At 28.3% G+C, this 15707-nt stretch overlaps 13 protein-coding genes across 13 annotated transcripts, besides 24 other annotated features; all 13 read right to left on the bottom strand. All coding sequences in view use genetic code 5, as the record gives it.

Moving 5' to 3' along the window:
* Window positions 1–5: 5 nt before the first annotated feature.
* Window positions 6–1067, bottom strand: ND2 (NADH dehydrogenase subunit 2). Its single transcript has one exon. The coding sequence runs from the start codon at window positions 1065–1067 to the stop codon at window positions 6–8; it is 1062 nt and encodes a 353-aa protein (YP_009048977.1).
* Window positions 1067–1136, bottom strand: a tRNA (tRNA-Ser).
* Window positions 1137–1158: 22 nt separating this feature from the next.
* Window positions 1159–1512, bottom strand: ND3 (NADH dehydrogenase subunit 3). The gene has a single exon. The coding sequence runs from the start codon at window positions 1510–1512 to the stop codon at window positions 1159–1161; it is 354 nt and encodes a 117-aa protein (YP_009048976.1).
* Window positions 1513–1582, bottom strand: a tRNA (tRNA-Ile).
* Window positions 1583–1603: 21 nt separating this feature from the next.
* Window positions 1604–1672, bottom strand: a tRNA (tRNA-Asn).
* A 2-nt stretch (window positions 1673–1674) lies between these two features.
* Window positions 1675–1743, bottom strand: a tRNA (tRNA-Arg).
* Window positions 1744–1772: 29 nt separating this feature from the next.
* Window positions 1773–1840, bottom strand: a tRNA (tRNA-Ala).
* An 18-nt stretch (window positions 1841–1858) lies between these two features.
* Window positions 1859–1925, bottom strand: a tRNA (tRNA-Lys).
* A 48-nt stretch (window positions 1926–1973) lies between these two features.
* On the bottom strand, window positions 1974–2753 carry COX3 (cytochrome c oxidase subunit III). The gene has a single exon. The coding sequence runs from the start codon at window positions 2751–2753 to the stop codon at window positions 1974–1976; it is 780 nt and encodes a 259-aa protein (YP_009048975.1).
* A 359-nt stretch (window positions 2754–3112) lies between these two features.
* Window positions 3113–3181, bottom strand: a tRNA (tRNA-Phe).
* ND5 (NADH dehydrogenase subunit 5) lies at window positions 3182–4891 on the bottom strand. Its single transcript has one exon. It carries the CDS (start codon window positions 4889–4891, stop codon window positions 3182–3184), a length of 1710 nt encoding a protein of 569 aa, YP_009048974.1.
* Window positions 4892–4956, bottom strand: a tRNA (tRNA-His).
* Window positions 4957–4959: 3 nt separating this feature from the next.
* Window positions 4960–6300, bottom strand: ND4 (NADH dehydrogenase subunit 4). The gene has a single exon. The coding sequence runs from the start codon at window positions 6298–6300 to the stop codon at window positions 4960–4962; it is 1341 nt and encodes a 446-aa protein (YP_009048973.1).
* Window positions 6301–6320: 20 nt separating this feature from the next.
* Window positions 6321–6617, bottom strand: ND4L (NADH dehydrogenase subunit 4L). The gene has a single exon. The coding sequence runs from the start codon at window positions 6615–6617 to the stop codon at window positions 6321–6323; it is 297 nt and encodes a 98-aa protein (YP_009048972.1).
* A 9-nt stretch (window positions 6618–6626) lies between these two features.
* Window positions 6627–6694, top strand: a tRNA (tRNA-Thr).
* Window positions 6695–6714: 20 nt separating this feature from the next.
* Window positions 6715–6780, bottom strand: a tRNA (tRNA-Ser).
* A 9-nt stretch (window positions 6781–6789) lies between these two features.
* CYTB (cytochrome b) lies at window positions 6790–7929 on the bottom strand. The gene has a single exon. It carries the CDS (start codon window positions 7927–7929, stop codon window positions 6790–6792), a length of 1140 nt encoding a protein of 379 aa, YP_009048971.1.
* Window positions 7930–7947: 18 nt separating this feature from the next.
* ND6 (NADH dehydrogenase subunit 6) lies at window positions 7948–8442 on the bottom strand. The gene has a single exon. It carries the CDS (start codon window positions 8440–8442, stop codon window positions 7948–7950), a length of 495 nt encoding a protein of 164 aa, YP_009048970.1.
* Window positions 8443–8510, bottom strand: a tRNA (tRNA-Pro).
* ND1 (NADH dehydrogenase subunit 1) lies at window positions 8500–9459 on the bottom strand. The gene has a single exon. It carries the CDS (start codon window positions 9457–9459, stop codon window positions 8500–8502), a length of 960 nt encoding a protein of 319 aa, YP_009048969.1.
* Window positions 9460–9527, bottom strand: a tRNA (tRNA-Leu).
* Window positions 9527–9593, bottom strand: a tRNA (tRNA-Leu).
* Window positions 9594–10927, bottom strand: an rRNA (l-rRNA).
* Window positions 10928–10995, bottom strand: a tRNA (tRNA-Val).
* Window positions 10996–11924, bottom strand: an rRNA (s-rRNA).
* Window positions 11925–11988, top strand: a tRNA (tRNA-Glu).
* Window positions 11989–12013: 25 nt separating this feature from the next.
* Window positions 12014–12080, top strand: a tRNA (tRNA-Gly).
* Window positions 12081–12089: 9 nt separating this feature from the next.
* Window positions 12090–12153, top strand: a tRNA (tRNA-Gln).
* An 11-nt stretch (window positions 12154–12164) lies between these two features.
* Window positions 12165–12229, top strand: a tRNA (tRNA-Trp).
* Window positions 12230–12234: 5 nt separating this feature from the next.
* Window positions 12235–12299, top strand: a tRNA (tRNA-Cys).
* An 8-nt stretch (window positions 12300–12307) lies between these two features.
* Window positions 12308–12374, top strand: a tRNA (tRNA-Tyr).
* A 35-nt stretch (window positions 12375–12409) lies between these two features.
* Window positions 12410–12474, top strand: a tRNA (tRNA-Met).
* A 28-nt stretch (window positions 12475–12502) lies between these two features.
* ATP6 (ATP synthase F0 subunit 6) lies at window positions 12503–13201 on the bottom strand. Its single transcript has one exon. It carries the CDS (start codon window positions 13199–13201, stop codon window positions 12503–12505), a length of 699 nt encoding a protein of 232 aa, YP_009048968.1.
* A 12-nt stretch (window positions 13202–13213) lies between these two features.
* ATP8 (ATP synthase F0 subunit 8) lies at window positions 13214–13372 on the bottom strand. The gene has a single exon. The coding sequence runs from the start codon at window positions 13370–13372 to the stop codon at window positions 13214–13216; it is 159 nt and encodes a 52-aa protein (YP_009048967.1).
* Window positions 13373–13440, bottom strand: a tRNA (tRNA-Asp).
* A 17-nt stretch (window positions 13441–13457) lies between these two features.
* COX2 (cytochrome c oxidase subunit II) lies at window positions 13458–14144 on the bottom strand. The gene has a single exon. It carries the CDS (start codon window positions 14142–14144, stop codon window positions 13458–13460), a length of 687 nt encoding a protein of 228 aa, YP_009048966.1.
* Window positions 14145–14171: 27 nt separating this feature from the next.
* Window positions 14172–15707, bottom strand: COX1 (cytochrome c oxidase subunit I). Its single transcript has one exon. It carries the CDS (start codon window positions 15705–15707, stop codon window positions 14172–14174), a length of 1536 nt encoding a protein of 511 aa, YP_009048965.1.

Raw genomic sequence — 15707 nt, 5'->3', positions numbered from 1 at the left:
TTTTACTAAAATAATCCAATTAATCAAGTAATAATTAAAGCTCTTAAAAAATTAATTACTAAAATCCTAGTATTAATTAAAATTAGTTTTAAACCACCTACAAAAGACTTAATTTTTAAAAAAGAACTGCATCTAAAGTATAAAGAAAAAAACAAGCCTAAATAATAAAACAAACTTATTAAAGAGCCTAAAATTAAAAATCTTAAGATAAAAATAAAATCATAATTAACGCATCTTATAACAACAATTATTTTAGAAACAAAACCTAACAAAGGAGGAAGGCCAGCTAAAGAAATTAACAATACTAAAATGTTTACAATATTAATATTAAATCCCTGATTAAAAGACTTTACACTAATTATATTTTTCGCATCAAGAATTCATAAATTTAAAAAAATCCCCACCGAAATCAAAACATAAATAAAAAAATATATTTTTGCAGCTATTCTCCTAAACACAATAGAAAATATAATTCACCCTAGATGCCCAATAGAAGAATAAGCTAAAAGAACTCGAACTTGTGTTTGCCCAATTCCGCCAGCACCACCCACTATTCTTGAGCCTGCCCCTACTAATCTTATAAGTAAAGCAAATCAAAATATATATCTAACCTCAAAAAAGGATATTATTAAAAAAACAGGAGCCACCTTCTGTCAAGTAACTAAAATCAAACAAGACATTCATTGTAATCCTGCTATTACACTAGGTAATCAATAGTGTAATGGAAATGCTCCTATTTTTAAAATCAAAGCCAAATTAACTATTAATAAACTAATAGAATAACTATGAGCAGAAAAATCTATAAAATTTCAAGAAAATCTAGGTCTAAAACCAATTAATCTACCTAAAATCAAAAAAGCAGATCCTATCGCCTGAGCAATAAAATACTTAACAGCTGACTCTCTTCTTGTAATTCCTTTTCTATAAACCAAGATAGGAATAAAAGCAATTAAATTGATTTCTAACCCAGCTCAAATACCTAATCAATGCACTGAAGACAATGAAAATAAAGTTCCAAAGCCTAGTACCACAATAAATAAGAAGCCAAAAGGAAGAATTGATAACATAAGAAAAAGGATTGAATTGAACAACCCAAAATAAAGTTAGCAGCCCTATTTTACTCCTAGTTTTTTCTGTATCACTTAACTTACATTTTAATTATTGAGCTCAATCTAAAGATCCTTCTTTCCACTCGTAAAACAAACCAACCACTAGTACCAATAAAAAAATATAAATTCCTAAATTAGCTATTAAATCGAAAGAAAACCCAATTCTAGACAAAACAGGAAAAAGCAGAACGATTTCAACATCAAAAATTAAAAAAATAATAGCTAATAAAAAAAAACGAAGAGAAAATGGAGATCGAGCAGACTTAATAGGGTCAAAACCACACTCAAAAGCTGATATTTGTTCACGATCTTTAACTGCACGCTTTGCTAAAATTCATCCCAAGCATATTACAACTCTAGACAAAAAACAAGCAACAACTCTATTTATTAGTGAACTCACCATTAGCATTGAAAAGAAATAAATCTTATATATAAATCAACATCAATGATTCCCGCTCATCCGGCGCAATGCTAATATTTTAATAATTCTATCACTAAATGAATATTAAAATAAATATATTTTTCTAATTAACAGCTAGACGCCTCTTTTTGGCTTTCATTTAATAATATAAAAAAGGACTTACACCTAAAAAATTTGGGCCGAAACCAAATGCAAATTTCTCGCTTTCTATACATAAATTAATATTAAAATTATATGGTATATGGTCTAAAGACAATATAGTCTATTACTTGAACGCAAATCAAACTTTTTAAGCTTAAAATATTAAACCAGATTAAATTTACATAGCACCATAGAGACAACAACGTGTCGTTTTTAGATTAAAAATCTAACACTTAAATCTCAGTCATCTATAGAAAATATATTCATTTTTACTTTATATTAGTTAACACTATCATAAAACTTTATGCCCCTCATCAATAAATAGATAAATATAAAAATAATCAAACAACATCGACAAAATGCCAATATCAAGCAGCTGCCTCAAATCCAAAATGATGCCCTGTAGAAAAATGCTGTAACCAAACACGCATCAAGCACACTAATAAAAAAGATGAGCCAATCAACACATGAAGGCCGTGAAATCCGGTAGCAACAAAAAACGTAGAACCATAAACACCATCAGCAATGGTAAACGAAGCCTCATAATATTCTCCAGCCTGCAAAAAAGTAAAATAAACACCTAGAACCACCGTAGCCAATAAACCTTGCAAAGCCTCTTTTAAATTTCCTTCTATTAACGCATGATGTGCTCAAGTAACAGTAACCCCAGATGCAAGCAGTACACCAGTATTTAATAAAGGCACTTCAAAAGGATTTAAAGCATGAATACCTAAAGGAGGTCAACAGGATCCTAAATCGGTTCTAGGTGCTAAACTGCTGTGAAAAAAAGCTCAAAAAAATGCAAAGAAAAAACAAACTTCAGAAGTAATAAATAAAATCATACCTCATCGTAAACCTTTAGATACTTGTATTGTATGAAATCCTTGAAGAGTCGACTCTCGAATAATATCTCGCCATCACTGAAATATAGTAAAACCAATCAAAGTTAAACCAAGACTAAGAGTCAAAAAGGAATACCCGTGTATCCAGCCTGCAAGACCAGAAGTTAAAAACAAAGCTCCAACAGAAGCAGTTAAAGGTCACGGACTAAATTCGACTAAATGAAATGGATTTCGCATTATAATACCATTTAAAGAAAATCCCTAAATACATTATTTTCAATATAATAATTAAGATATAAAGAAACTAAGATATAAGATATAAAGAAACTAAGAGATAAGATATAAAGAAACTATAGTTTCTTTATATCTTATCGCTTAGTTTCTTTATATCTTATCTCTTAGTTTCTTTATATCTTATCTCTTAGTTTCTTTATATCTTATCTCTTAGTTTCTTTATATCTTATCTCTTAGTTTCTTTATATCTTATCTCTTAGTTTCTTTATATCTTATCTCTTAGTTTCTTTATATCTTATCTCTTAGTTTCTTTATATCTTATCTCTTAGTTTCTTTATATCTTATCTCTTAGTTTCTTTATATCTTACTCTAGAGTTTTAACAACTATCATTGCATCTTCAGTGCCATGCTTTAGAATTTTAAGCTACTTGAGTTTATAATAAATAAGAAATTAACAGAATTAAAAAAATTCTAATTAAAGAAACAAAAATTATGTTAATATATATTCCTCTTCGTATACTCTGAATTATGATTCTAAACCTATTTCTTCCTTTTCAAGCTCCCTGTCCTCCTAGAATCTCTATTCATCCTTGATCTGAGGTTTTTATTAATTTTCTTCCGAAGACGCTAGAAAAACTAACTGCAGGTTGTGTCGATAATAGTACTAAAAATCATATTGAAGAACAAAAAGCTTTAAATTTTATTGATTCATTAATTCTTAGTTTCCAAAAAAATAAAGAAATAAAGATACTTGTTATAATAACTAATATCGTTGTTCTTTTTTGAAAGTTTCTTAAAGTTGCTCTAAATATTTCAAAAGGTAAGAATACTATTTGTAAAAATATACCACTAATAATAGCTATGATTGCTAGAGCACATGTTGAAATATTTACATATGAATCTGCTTCATGTTTTGAATGTAGAGAAGCTCTTTTTTGGGTTCCTCATAATAAAGAGAATGAAAGGCGTAACGTATAAGCTGCCGTTATACCTGTGGCCACAAAAGTTATTAAAATTATAAGATAGTTTGTTGGGTAAATTAAAGCTATCTCTAAAATTAAATCTTTTGAATAAAAACCACTTAAAAATGGAGCCCCACAAAGAGATAAATTTGCAATATTTATACAAGTTGTTGTTAGTGGTAGTTGTTTTCTAATTAAGCCTATTTTTCGGATATCTTGATTATTATTTCTACCATGAATAATAGCTCCCGCACATAGAAACAATAAAGCTTTAAATAAAGCATGAGTGTAAAGATGAAATAGAGCTAGATTTGGCAGGTTTATACTTAATGATATTATTATAACACCTAATTGACTTAGTGTAGACAAAGCAATTACTTTTTTTAGATCATTTTCAAAATTTGCCCCAATTCCCGCTATTAATAAAGTTAAAACTGCAACAAATATAAGACTTTCTTCGAAAAATCTTCTTGCTCTTAAAGTAGGGTAAAATCGGATTAAAAGAAAAACTCCGGCTGTAACTAAAGTTGAGGAATGAACTAAAGCTGAAACAGGAGTTGGGGCAGCCATAGCTGCTGGTAGCCAACTTGAAAAAGGTATTTGTGCCCTTTTAGTTATTCCTGCTAGTATAATAGCAATAACTAATAGGAATAAAAGCGGGAAATCTCAAAGTAAAGAAATATTTCAATTTCCGATTAGAACTAAAAGGCCAATTGATAATAAAATTATAACATCCCCAATACGGTTAGTAAGTAAAGTTAATATACCTGCTCCTAGTGACTTATTATTTTGGTAGTAAATCACTAAGGCAAAAGATGTAATCCCTAAGCCATCCCAACCTAAAAGTAGAGCTGGTAAACTTGGAATAAAAACTAATAAATTTATAGATATTACAAAAAGTATAACTAATCATGTAAACCGTTTTAAAAAAGGATCTCTTGATATATAACTGGAAGAAAATAATAAAACACATCCAGAAATAAAACAAACAACATTACTAAATCTTAATCTAATTCTGTCTAGCAAAATTGTTATATTTATATGACAAGAATTAATTTCTGTAAATGTTCAATCAATTAAGATTGATTTTTCTTTTATAAAAAATGAAAGCCTCAATGGGAACAAAAATAATGTATATAGTAGTAAAAGAAAAGAAGCAATAGAAGAGGATTTTATGTTCATGATTAAGTAAAAATTTTTTATTTTTAGATCCACAATCTAATGTTCTATAATTAAACTAACTTAATGTATTATACAAATAAAAATAGTTCTGTTTTTAAAATAAAAAAATTTAATGGAATTCAATGTAATATTAATACAGTGGATTTGGCACTGTTAAAAGTTCCATACGGAGCCAAAAATTTAGGATTTCCTCCATGTTGAGTTAATGTATATATATATATTCTATATACAGCAGCTAAAAAACTCATTAAAATAAGGCATAAAGTTAAATATTTTAAGAATAATATTATGGCAGGGAAGATTATAATCTCTCTTAAAAGATTAATAGTAGGAGGTACAGCTATATTAATAGCAGAAAACAAAAATCATCAAAGTGATAAAATAGGTAAAGATAATAATAACCCTTTAACTATATAAAGACTTCGTGTGTGTGTTTTTTCATAAACACAATTTGCTAACATAAATAAAGCTGAGGAACAAAAACCATGAGCAATTATTATAATAAGGGCCCCTATTCAGCCTCATGGATTATTAGAAAATAAACCAGCCAAAACTAGGGATATATGCCCAATAGATGAATAGGCAATTAAAGATTTTAAATCAATTTGTCGAAAACAAATAATACTAGTTAAGACACCCCCTCATAAGGCTAAAGCAGAAAATAAAGTAAGGCTAAAGCTGAATTGAAGATTTAAATATTGATAAATACGTAAGATTCCATAACTCCCTAATTTCAAAAGAATAGCTGCAAGAATTATAGAGCCAGCTACAGGGGCTTCTACGTGAGCTTTTGGTAATCATAAATGAACTGAAAAAACAGGGAGTTTTACTAAAAAAGCTAAAAATCTAAACAAAATAAAAAATATATATCTTCACCTTGTAGCATTAAAGATTTTTACCTGAACAATGAAGTTATATAGGATGGAGGAGCATGAAATAGATTTATTAGCAAAAAGAAGGATTAATAAAAGAGGAAGTGAAGCTCTAACAGTATATAATATTATATATATTCCTGCTTGCAGCCGTTCTGGTTGGTATCCTCAGCCTAAAATTAATATTAATGTTGGGATTAATGATGCCTCGAATATAAAATAAAATATCAAGGTGTTTGTTATACAAAAAGCTATAATTAATATAAAGTTAAGGATTAAGATACACAAGGAAAATTTTGTTCTTGAATTTATAGAAATTTTAATATCAAACTGTCTAGCTAAAAGCATCATAGAAGAAATTCAAAAAGTAAGTGAAATTAAAGTGGAACTAATATTATCATTTATAAAAAATGTATTTTGTATTGAAAATTCAAATAAAGGTATATATAACTGAATAATTGACAGGAGTCTTAACAGTAGTAATCTTCAGAACCTTATGTATCAAGATATATTTAAATTCTGAATAATAAATAATATAATTCTGGCAAAAATCAATCTTAACATTTCTGGCTAGAAAATCTAGAAACGTAATCATTTCCATGTCTTTGAACTATAGATACTAAGATGGATATACCTAAACTAGCTTCACATACTCTTAAAGTAATTAAAATTAAAGCAGAAAACCCAGAAGAGCCAATTATATTTCTTCTTCTATACAATAAAATAAAAATGTTTATAGTAATAGCTTCTAACCTTAGAAGAAGGTTAAGTAAGTGTTTAAATTGTAATATTAAAGAAATAAATCCGGTTCTAATGCCAGTTATGGCAATTATAAATAAATAATAGCTCCTCATATCTTATGTGCAATTGAAGCTATGTTGTAGCATTGGTCTTGTAAATCGAAGAAAAGGTATTATATACCTCTATTGCTGTTATAATTTAAAACAGTATAAGTGACTAAGTGAATTGAACACATAAAATTTGTTTTCAAAACAAATATTCCCCTGGACAGCCACTGACTTTAAATTAAAAATCTAAAATAGTATCTCATACTTTTTGGGTTACTGGTAACAGTAAAAAATATAAAAAATAAAAAATAGTTAAAATTTGACCGATTTGTTCATAAGGAGCCTCTACTGGGCATCTTCCGATCCAAGTTAACAAAATAAAAATCCTAACAAAAATTCAAAATATAATTTGACTTAAAGGATAAAAGCATAATGAACGAAAGACTCCTTTATGCAAAAATGGGGTTAAAAACAAAACCAATACAGACACAACAAGGGCAATAACTCCCCCTAACTTATTAGGAATTGAACGAAGAATAGCATATGCAAATAAAAAATATCATTCTGGCTGGATATGAACAGGGGTGACTAAAGGATTTGCCGGAATAAAATTTTCTGGATCAGTTAATATTTGTGGATCAAACATAGTAATAAGTAAAAGTGCTAATATTAAAAAAATAAAGCCAACTGTATCTTTCAAAGTAAAATGAAAATGAAATGGTACTTTTTCGTTATCCCTATTTAATCCTAATGGGTTATTAGATCCAGTTTCATGAAGAAATAATAAATGTAAAACTGTTAATGCGGCAATTATAAAAGGAAATAAAAAATGAAAAGCAAAAAATCGAGTTAGAGTAGCATTGTCTACTGCAAATCCACCTCATACCCACTTCACCAATCTTTTCCCTATATAAGGGATAGCTGAGAGTAAATTAGTAATTACGGTAGCTCCTCAAAACGATATTTGACCCCATGGTAAAACGTAGCCTAAGAAAGCAGTACCTATCGTTAAAAATAAAAGAATAACTCCAATATTTCATGTATGGATATAAAGATAAGAGCTATAATATAAACCACGACCTACATGAAGATATAGGCAAATAAAGAAAAAAGAAGCCCCATTTGCATGAATAGCTCGTAAGATTCAACCATAATTTACATCACGCATAATATGAATAACTGATCTAAATGCCAACTCAATATGAGAAACATAATGTATAGCTAAAAATAATCCAGTTAGAATTTGAATTACAAGACATAAACCTAATAAAGACCCAAAATTTCATCAAATCGATAAATTAGAGGGTGCGGGTAAATCAATCAAAGCCCCATTTATAATTTTTAATACTGGATGATTTTTTCGTAATGGCTTTTGCATACTAATTTTTATAGCTTGTTAATTATATACTCGTAATCTTCCATAATAATAATAACAAATTTTTACAACGACAATTAAGTTTAATAGTAATACAATTCTTAAGCCGATAAAAACAGAAATTAAAGAAGGGGAGATTAATTCTAACCCATATAGCTTAGATATCTTAAAACTAATAAATTCATTATAATTAACTACTTTTAAGCTTTTAGAAATATAAGAAGAAAACCCTCATATTAAAGGAATTTGCGAAACAAAAAAAAAAGTTAAGTAACCATTATTTATGAATAATATATTTGGTATAAGAGTGGCCACATAAATAAATATTACTAACAGACCTCCTACATAAATTAAAAACAAAATATAAGCATATCATGAAGAAAAAAATAATCCTGCCAAGAGACATATAAATAAAGTTGATAGTATAACAACTAAACCTAGTCTTAATGGTTGACTCATAAGAGGTAGTATGAAAGCTATAGTTAAAGAAAATCTAAGTAAAATTAATATACTCATTCGGAATACAAATAAATACTTTGATCTTTAGCTCCCAAAGCCAATATTTTACTTAAACTACAATTCCGAAATATTAATAATTAATAAAAATAAAAAACTTAAAATAACTAAAAGAACTGATAATCTAAATGGTAAAAATCTTTTTCAAGTTAATCTTATTAATAAATCATAACGAAAACGCGGGTAACTAGCACGTACTCAAATAAATAAGAAAGAAAAAAATAAAACTTTTATAACAAGTAAAAAATCAAACCTATATTGAAATAAGAAATTCCCTCCAAAAAACAAAATAGCGCTAAACAATCTTATAACTAAAATGTTAGCATATTCAGCAAGAAAAATAAGAGCAAAACCTGCTGAGCTATACTCAATATTAAATCCCGATACTAATTCAGATTCTCCCTCAGCAAAATCAAAAGGAGCACGATTAGTTTCTGCTACACAAGTGGCAAACCATACGAAAGCTATAGGTCATAATATAAATACTAATCATAAAAAATCCTGAAATTCCGATACATCTAAAAAATTAATAATTCCTACCAAAAATAATGGAGACAAGAATACTAAAGCTATTCTTACTTCATAAGAAATAGTTTGAGCAATAGCTCGGAGACTCCCGAGTAAAGCATATTTAGAATTTGAAGATCATCCAGCAAGCAATGTACCATATACATTTAAACTAGATACACATAGGAAAAATAAAGCTCCAAATTTAAAATAACTTAAATTTCTTAATCTTGGGTATAATTGTCATATAAATAAAGCCAAGATAAACCTAAAAATAGGAGCAATAAAATAAGGAAGAGAGTTAGCTATAATAGGTTTAGCAATTTCTTTAACTAAAAGTTTTATTGCGTCAGCAATAGGTTGTGGGATACCTATAAAGCCTACTTTATTAGGCCCTTTACGAATTTGTATATAACTTAATTCTTTACGCTCCATAAGGGTAAAAAAAGCAACTGCTAATAAAATAACTACACAGGTTAATATGTATGACACAACTGATAGATAATTCATTACAAAAAAAAGAATTTATATCTTTATATTTAGAGCTTAAATCTAATGCACTTATCTGCCATTTCTGTACAAAAAAAAGAATATAATCTTTATATCTAGAGCCTAAATCTAATGCACTTATCTGCCATTTTTGTTATATATTTTAAAATTTTATTATAAACATCATAAATAGGGGTTGATTACCCCTCTAGCTTGATCCTTTCGTACTAAAGCTATTTAAGATAACTAAAGATAGAAACTGACCTGGCTTACGCCGGTCTGAACTCAGATCATGTAGAATTATTAATGGTCGAACAGACCAACCCTCAAAAACTTCTGCACCTTTAGGATATTCTAGTCCAACATCGAGGTCACAATCCTTTCTTTCGATTAGAACTCCTAAGAAAGATTATGCTGTTATCCCTATGGTAACTAATTCTGATAATCAAAAAATTTTGGATAAAAAACATAAAAGTAATTTTAGTACTAGGAAGTTTTTTTGATTCCTAAGTCGCCCCAACTAAAAATTTAAAAAGATTAGAATTTTTATATATACTTTACTCTATAATATTTTTATAAGCTCAATAGGGTCTTCTTGTCTTTTAGTTATATATAAGCCTTTGCACTTATAAGTTAATTTCATTTTACACAAAAAAAGACAGCTTAACTTTCGTCAAACCTTTCATACTAGCCTTCAATTATAAGGCAAATGATTATGCTACCTTTGCACGGTCAAAGTACCGCGGCCGTTAAAAAAAATCACTGGGCAGGCCAGACTCTTTATAATTAATAAGCAAAGAGCCATGTTTTTGCTAAACAGGCGAAGTTATTATTTGCCGAGTTCCTTTTATTGATTTAAAATATATTAATAAGGTTTATATCTTAAAATTTAAATTATAAGATGTTTAAACTTAGATAAATACTCATCTTAACATAAACACAACAACTGTAAAATTTAATTGTTCGCTTCTATAACAATAAATATATTTATTATATTTATATATAAATTAATAATCTATAACGATTTTACTAATCATAGCTGATTTCGAGCTTAGAAGTAGTTTTTATAATTTATTTTAAAGTAATATTTAAGCTTATCCTTAAATATACAAATCATATACTAAAATTTTCTCAAATATAAGAAAATTATATAGTACAAGACTACACTTATATGTATTTCTAGAAGAACTAGCTATCATCTAATGCGAATAGAATTTCACTACAACTTTAGTTTTTTGATAGGATTTTGCTACATCCACAACGTCGAACTATTATTCTAAACTAAAGTAGCTCATTAGATTTCTAGCTATGAATATAATTTCATATTTTCTTGTAAAGCCATGATGCAAAAGGTACGTAAATTATACTACTTAATAAAAATTTTATATTTCCTTTACAGTACTTCACTTCAAATAATATTTTTAATCACCTTTACTAATGAATAAATGTTTTATTAACTTATGAACTATATTATATTTTAAGAATTATTTTAAGACAGCTTTATATTAAGCCTGTTTTCAGTGTAAATGAAATGCATTATAGCTATGCTATGTCTTACATCTAACGGCAACTTCCGTTACCATTACTATGTTACGACTTATCTCATTTTTCAACGAGAGCGACGGGCGATGTGTGCACGTTTCAGAGCTATATTCAAAACATCCATATAATTAAATTTTTACTTTCAAGTCCTCCTTCAAATATGAATTTCATCAACATTTCCGTAATTAAAATTTTATTAATTGTAACCCATCCTCACTTTTTTATAAGCTGCACCTTGATCTGACATAAAAAACAAATTTTTTTACTTGCTAACTTTTATTTTTTTAAAAGTCACCTGCTGACGACGGTATACATACCTTAAAATAAAGTTAGGTCTATCGTGGACTATCGATTAAGAGACAGGTTCCCCTGAAAAGTCTAAAACACCGCCAAGTCTTTTGAGTTTTAAATTAACACAGAATTTTCTATTCATAGTGCTCAGGTAAATAAATTTATAATCTAGAATAATAGGGTATCTAATCCTAGTTTTAATCTAGAGTTTTATGACCTCAATAACTTAAGCCTAATTTAAAAATTTATAAACTTTACAAATTTCACCTATAGAGTTTAAACTATATAGACTTATTTTTTATTTAATCATTTTACCTTATAAAAATAACTTAACCCTATGGTATAACCGCGGATGCTGGCACCATATTAACCGGGCATAATTAAACTAACCTAGCTCAAGCTTACGCTCATTAACTAATATCTATCACTGGGTTAGTGTTTCCATTTAGCATTATCTTGTAAATAATACTTAGTTAAAAAAATTTTTTACAATTTTTAATTTATAAAAAAATTATTTATCTACCTCACCCCAACTAAAAGAACCATGTGTATTTCCAAGTTCATATTATTTATTATTACAACTAAGATCAAATCAATTTTTGATTAAAAGAATTAATTAAAAACTAAATAAACTTTAACATTTATTTACAAGAGTTTTTATGGTGTATGTATGCACGTTGAAATTTCATCTCAAAAGAGTATTTTTATACTAAAAATATAAAATTTGTATCAATACATTATAACATTTTAAGTATAATAGTTGTACACTTACCTTCCAAGTAAGAAGATTAATAAATTTAAAAAATGTACTTATTTTGTTACTAAGCGGTGTTTGGCACGAAGGATTTTGATTCCTTAAGAAAGACTATTTCTTCTAGTAAATTTATAATTGTAAGATTTTAGGTTAATAAGACCATGGGCCTTCAAAGCCTAAAGGGAAAGTATGTTTCAAATCTTGTACGCTTCCTTATAGTTTAACAACAAAAATGTAGAATTGCAAATTCTAAGATAAAATTCTTTTAAGGGATATTATAATATACTTAATGGCTGAGTTCAAGCGATAGACTGTAGATCTATTAACGAAGTTAATTCTTCTTAGTATAACTGTTATTAAAATCCTTTTTGATATACAAAAGATTATAAGATAAGCTAAAAACAAGCTGTTAGGTTCATACCCTAAAAATGAGATTTTCTCTCTTATAATGTAAAATATTAATAAATAAAAAATTATCTAATTATGTGGATGTTCGTCAGAATACAGTGTAATTAATAAACAAAAAATATATGCTTGAATTAAGCTAATACCAAACTCAAAAATAGTATAAAAAACCTGAATTAAAACTAATAGTAATATAGTTCTTAAAGAAATTGAAAATAAGGCAGCGGTCAAATAATTTCCAACAAGTCCTAAAACAATATGTCCAGCACTTATATTAGCTATAAGTCGAACAGATAGTGTAATAGGACGTACAAAAATACTTACAGATTCCACTAAAACTAAAAAAGGATTTAAAGCAGCAGGAGCCCCTATTGGTAGTAAACTAGCAACAACAGACCTAAAATTATATATAACAGCTGATACAATAAGGCATAATCATATAGGTAAGCCAATAGATAGAGAAACTACCAGATGACTAGTTGGACTAAACACATAAGGAATTAAACCTAATAAGTTTAAAAAAATTAGGAATAAAAATAAACTGGAAATTATTACTATAAAACCACCCAATCTAGCACCAAAAGAACGAAAAACTTGAGATGAAATAGTAATTTTAAAAATTTTAATTCTTGTCTCCCAACGAGGACTATAAAATCAATAAGTTACTCTAAACATTAAAATAATAAAAAAAGTAAATATCCATGTAAAAAAATATATAGACATAAAAACTTGATTATGGTCATCAAACGACGAAAAAATATCAACAAGCATTTTATAGTTTAATTACTTTCAAAGTCATTTATTTTCAATATTTTTTTTAGTGTTATGACTAACATAAAAAGTTCTTTTAGTATTTCATCAAATTAAAATATTTGTAATACCTACAATAAGTCAAAATAAAATAAAAAGCATAATCCAATTTAAAGGAGAAAGCTGTGGCATTAAAAAGTATTAAAATAAATTAATAATTTTAGGCTGACAATCTAATGTTATTTTTTAACTAACTTTTTAATTAATAATCTAATAATTATTTAGAAACTTTAATAATTCAATCCATAAATACATTTAGTGGTACAGCTTCAATTACAATAGGTATAAAAGAATGATTAGCTCCACAGATTTCAGAACATTGTCCAAAAAAAATTCCAGGATATTTAATAAAAAAACCTACTTGATTTAATCGTCCTGGAATAGCATCAGCCTTAATTCCTAAAGAAGGTACAGCTCATGAATGAATTACATCTGCAGATGTAATTAAGGTTCGAACATCAGTATCAATAGGGAGAATTACTCGATGATCTACTTCTAGGAGACGAAAATCCCCAACATTCAACTCATCTGTAGGTAGTATATAAGCATCAAACTCAATATTTAAAAAATCCGAATATTCATAACTTCAATATCATTGATGCCCAATTGTTTTAACTGTAAGTCTACAATCCCCAATCTCATCTAAGAGGTATAATAAACGCAAAGAAGGAAGAGCTAGAAAAATTAAAATAATAGCTGGAACAATAGTTCAAATAGTTTCAATTTCCTGCCCTTCAACTAAAGAACGACAAGTATAGCTATTTAATATTAAAGATAAAGCAGCATAACCTACAAGACTAATAATCAATGTCAAAATAGTCATTGCATGATCATGGAAAAAAATTAGTTCTTCTATCAAAGGAGAAGCTGCATCTTGAAATCCTAATTGGCCTCATAGACTCATATCTTAAATAATTAAAGTCAAATTAAACTAAGCTACAACCAATGCACCTGTTTCTGGTGCATTATGAAAATCTGCAGGTAAAATATTATCTCACTCTAAAGCAGTAACTAAATGTAGTCTTCAAATTACACTTCGTTGACTAATTAGAGCTTCTCAAATAATAACTATAAAATATAAAACAGCTGTAAAAGAAATTATAGATCCTATAGAAGAAATAACATTTCATTCGGTATAGCAATCTGGATAATCAGAATAACGACGAGGTATACCTCTTAAACCTAAAAAATGCTGTGGAAAGAAAGTTATATTAACTCCAATAAACATTACATAAAAATGAACTTTTGTTCAACGACTATGCAAAGTAACTCCACTTAAAAGTGGGAATCAATAATTAAAAGCTCCAAATAAGGCAAATACAGCCCCTATAGACAATACATAGTGAAAATGAGCCACCACATAATAAGTATCATGTAACATAATATCTAAAGAAGAATTTGATAACACAATACCTGTTAATCCACCCACTGTAAATAAAAAAATAAACCCTAAGGCTCAAAGCATTGGAGTTTCATATTTAATTTTACTTCCATAAATAGTAGCAAGTCAACTAAATACTTTAATACCAGTTGGTACAGCAATAATTATAGTAGCAGCTGTAAAATAAGCTCGAGTATCAACATCCATACCAACTGTAAACATATGATGGGCTCAAACAATAAAACCTAAAAGACCAATCGCTAATATAGCATAAATTATTCCTAAAGTACCAAAAATTTCTTTTTTAGAAGAATGATGGCTTACAATATGAGAAATCATCCCAAAGCCAGGAAGAATTAAAATATATACTTCAGGATGACCAAAAAATCAAAACAAATGTTGATACAAAATAGGATCTCCCCCACCCGCAGGGTCAAAAAAAGATGTATTAAAATTTCGATCAGTCAATAATATAGTAATAGCACCTGCAAGAACCGGCAATGATAAGAGCAATAAAATAGCCGTAATTTTAACTGACCATACAAATAAAGGAAGACGTTCAAATTGTATACCTCGTCATCGTATATTAATTACCGTTGTAATAAAATTCACTGCTCCTAAAATAGAAGAAGCACCCGCTAAGTGTAGAGAAAAAATTGCTAAATCAACAGAACCACCCGCATGAGCTAAATTACCAGCTAAAGGGGGGTATACTGTTCATCCAGTTCCAGCACCACTCTCAACAGCAGCAGACGATAATAGTAGTAATAGAGAAGGTGGTAATAATCAAAATCTCATGTTATTAAGACGCGGAAAAGCCATGTCAGGAGCTCCTAATATTAGTGGCACCAATCAGTTACCAAATCCACCAATTATTATAGGTATAACTAAGAAAAAAATTATGACAAAAGCATGAGCTGTAACAATGACATTATAAAGCTGGTCATCTCCTAGTAAAGCACCAGGTTGCCCTAACTCAGCACGAATAAGTAAGCTTAAACCAGCCCCAACTAGGCCTGATCATACCCCAAATAAGATATAAAGAGTACCAATATCTTTATGATTCGTCGAAGATAACCATCGCAT

The sequence above is a fragment of the mitochondrial genome of Pomacea canaliculata (genome assembly GCF_003073045.1).
Source record: "Pomacea canaliculata mitochondrion, complete genome".
Classification (NCBI taxonomy): domain Eukaryota; kingdom Metazoa; phylum Mollusca; class Gastropoda; order Architaenioglossa; family Ampullariidae; genus Pomacea; species Pomacea canaliculata.
The sequence above is the reverse complement of the archived record's forward strand: the minus strand, read 5'-3'. Positions and strand labels throughout refer to the sequence as shown.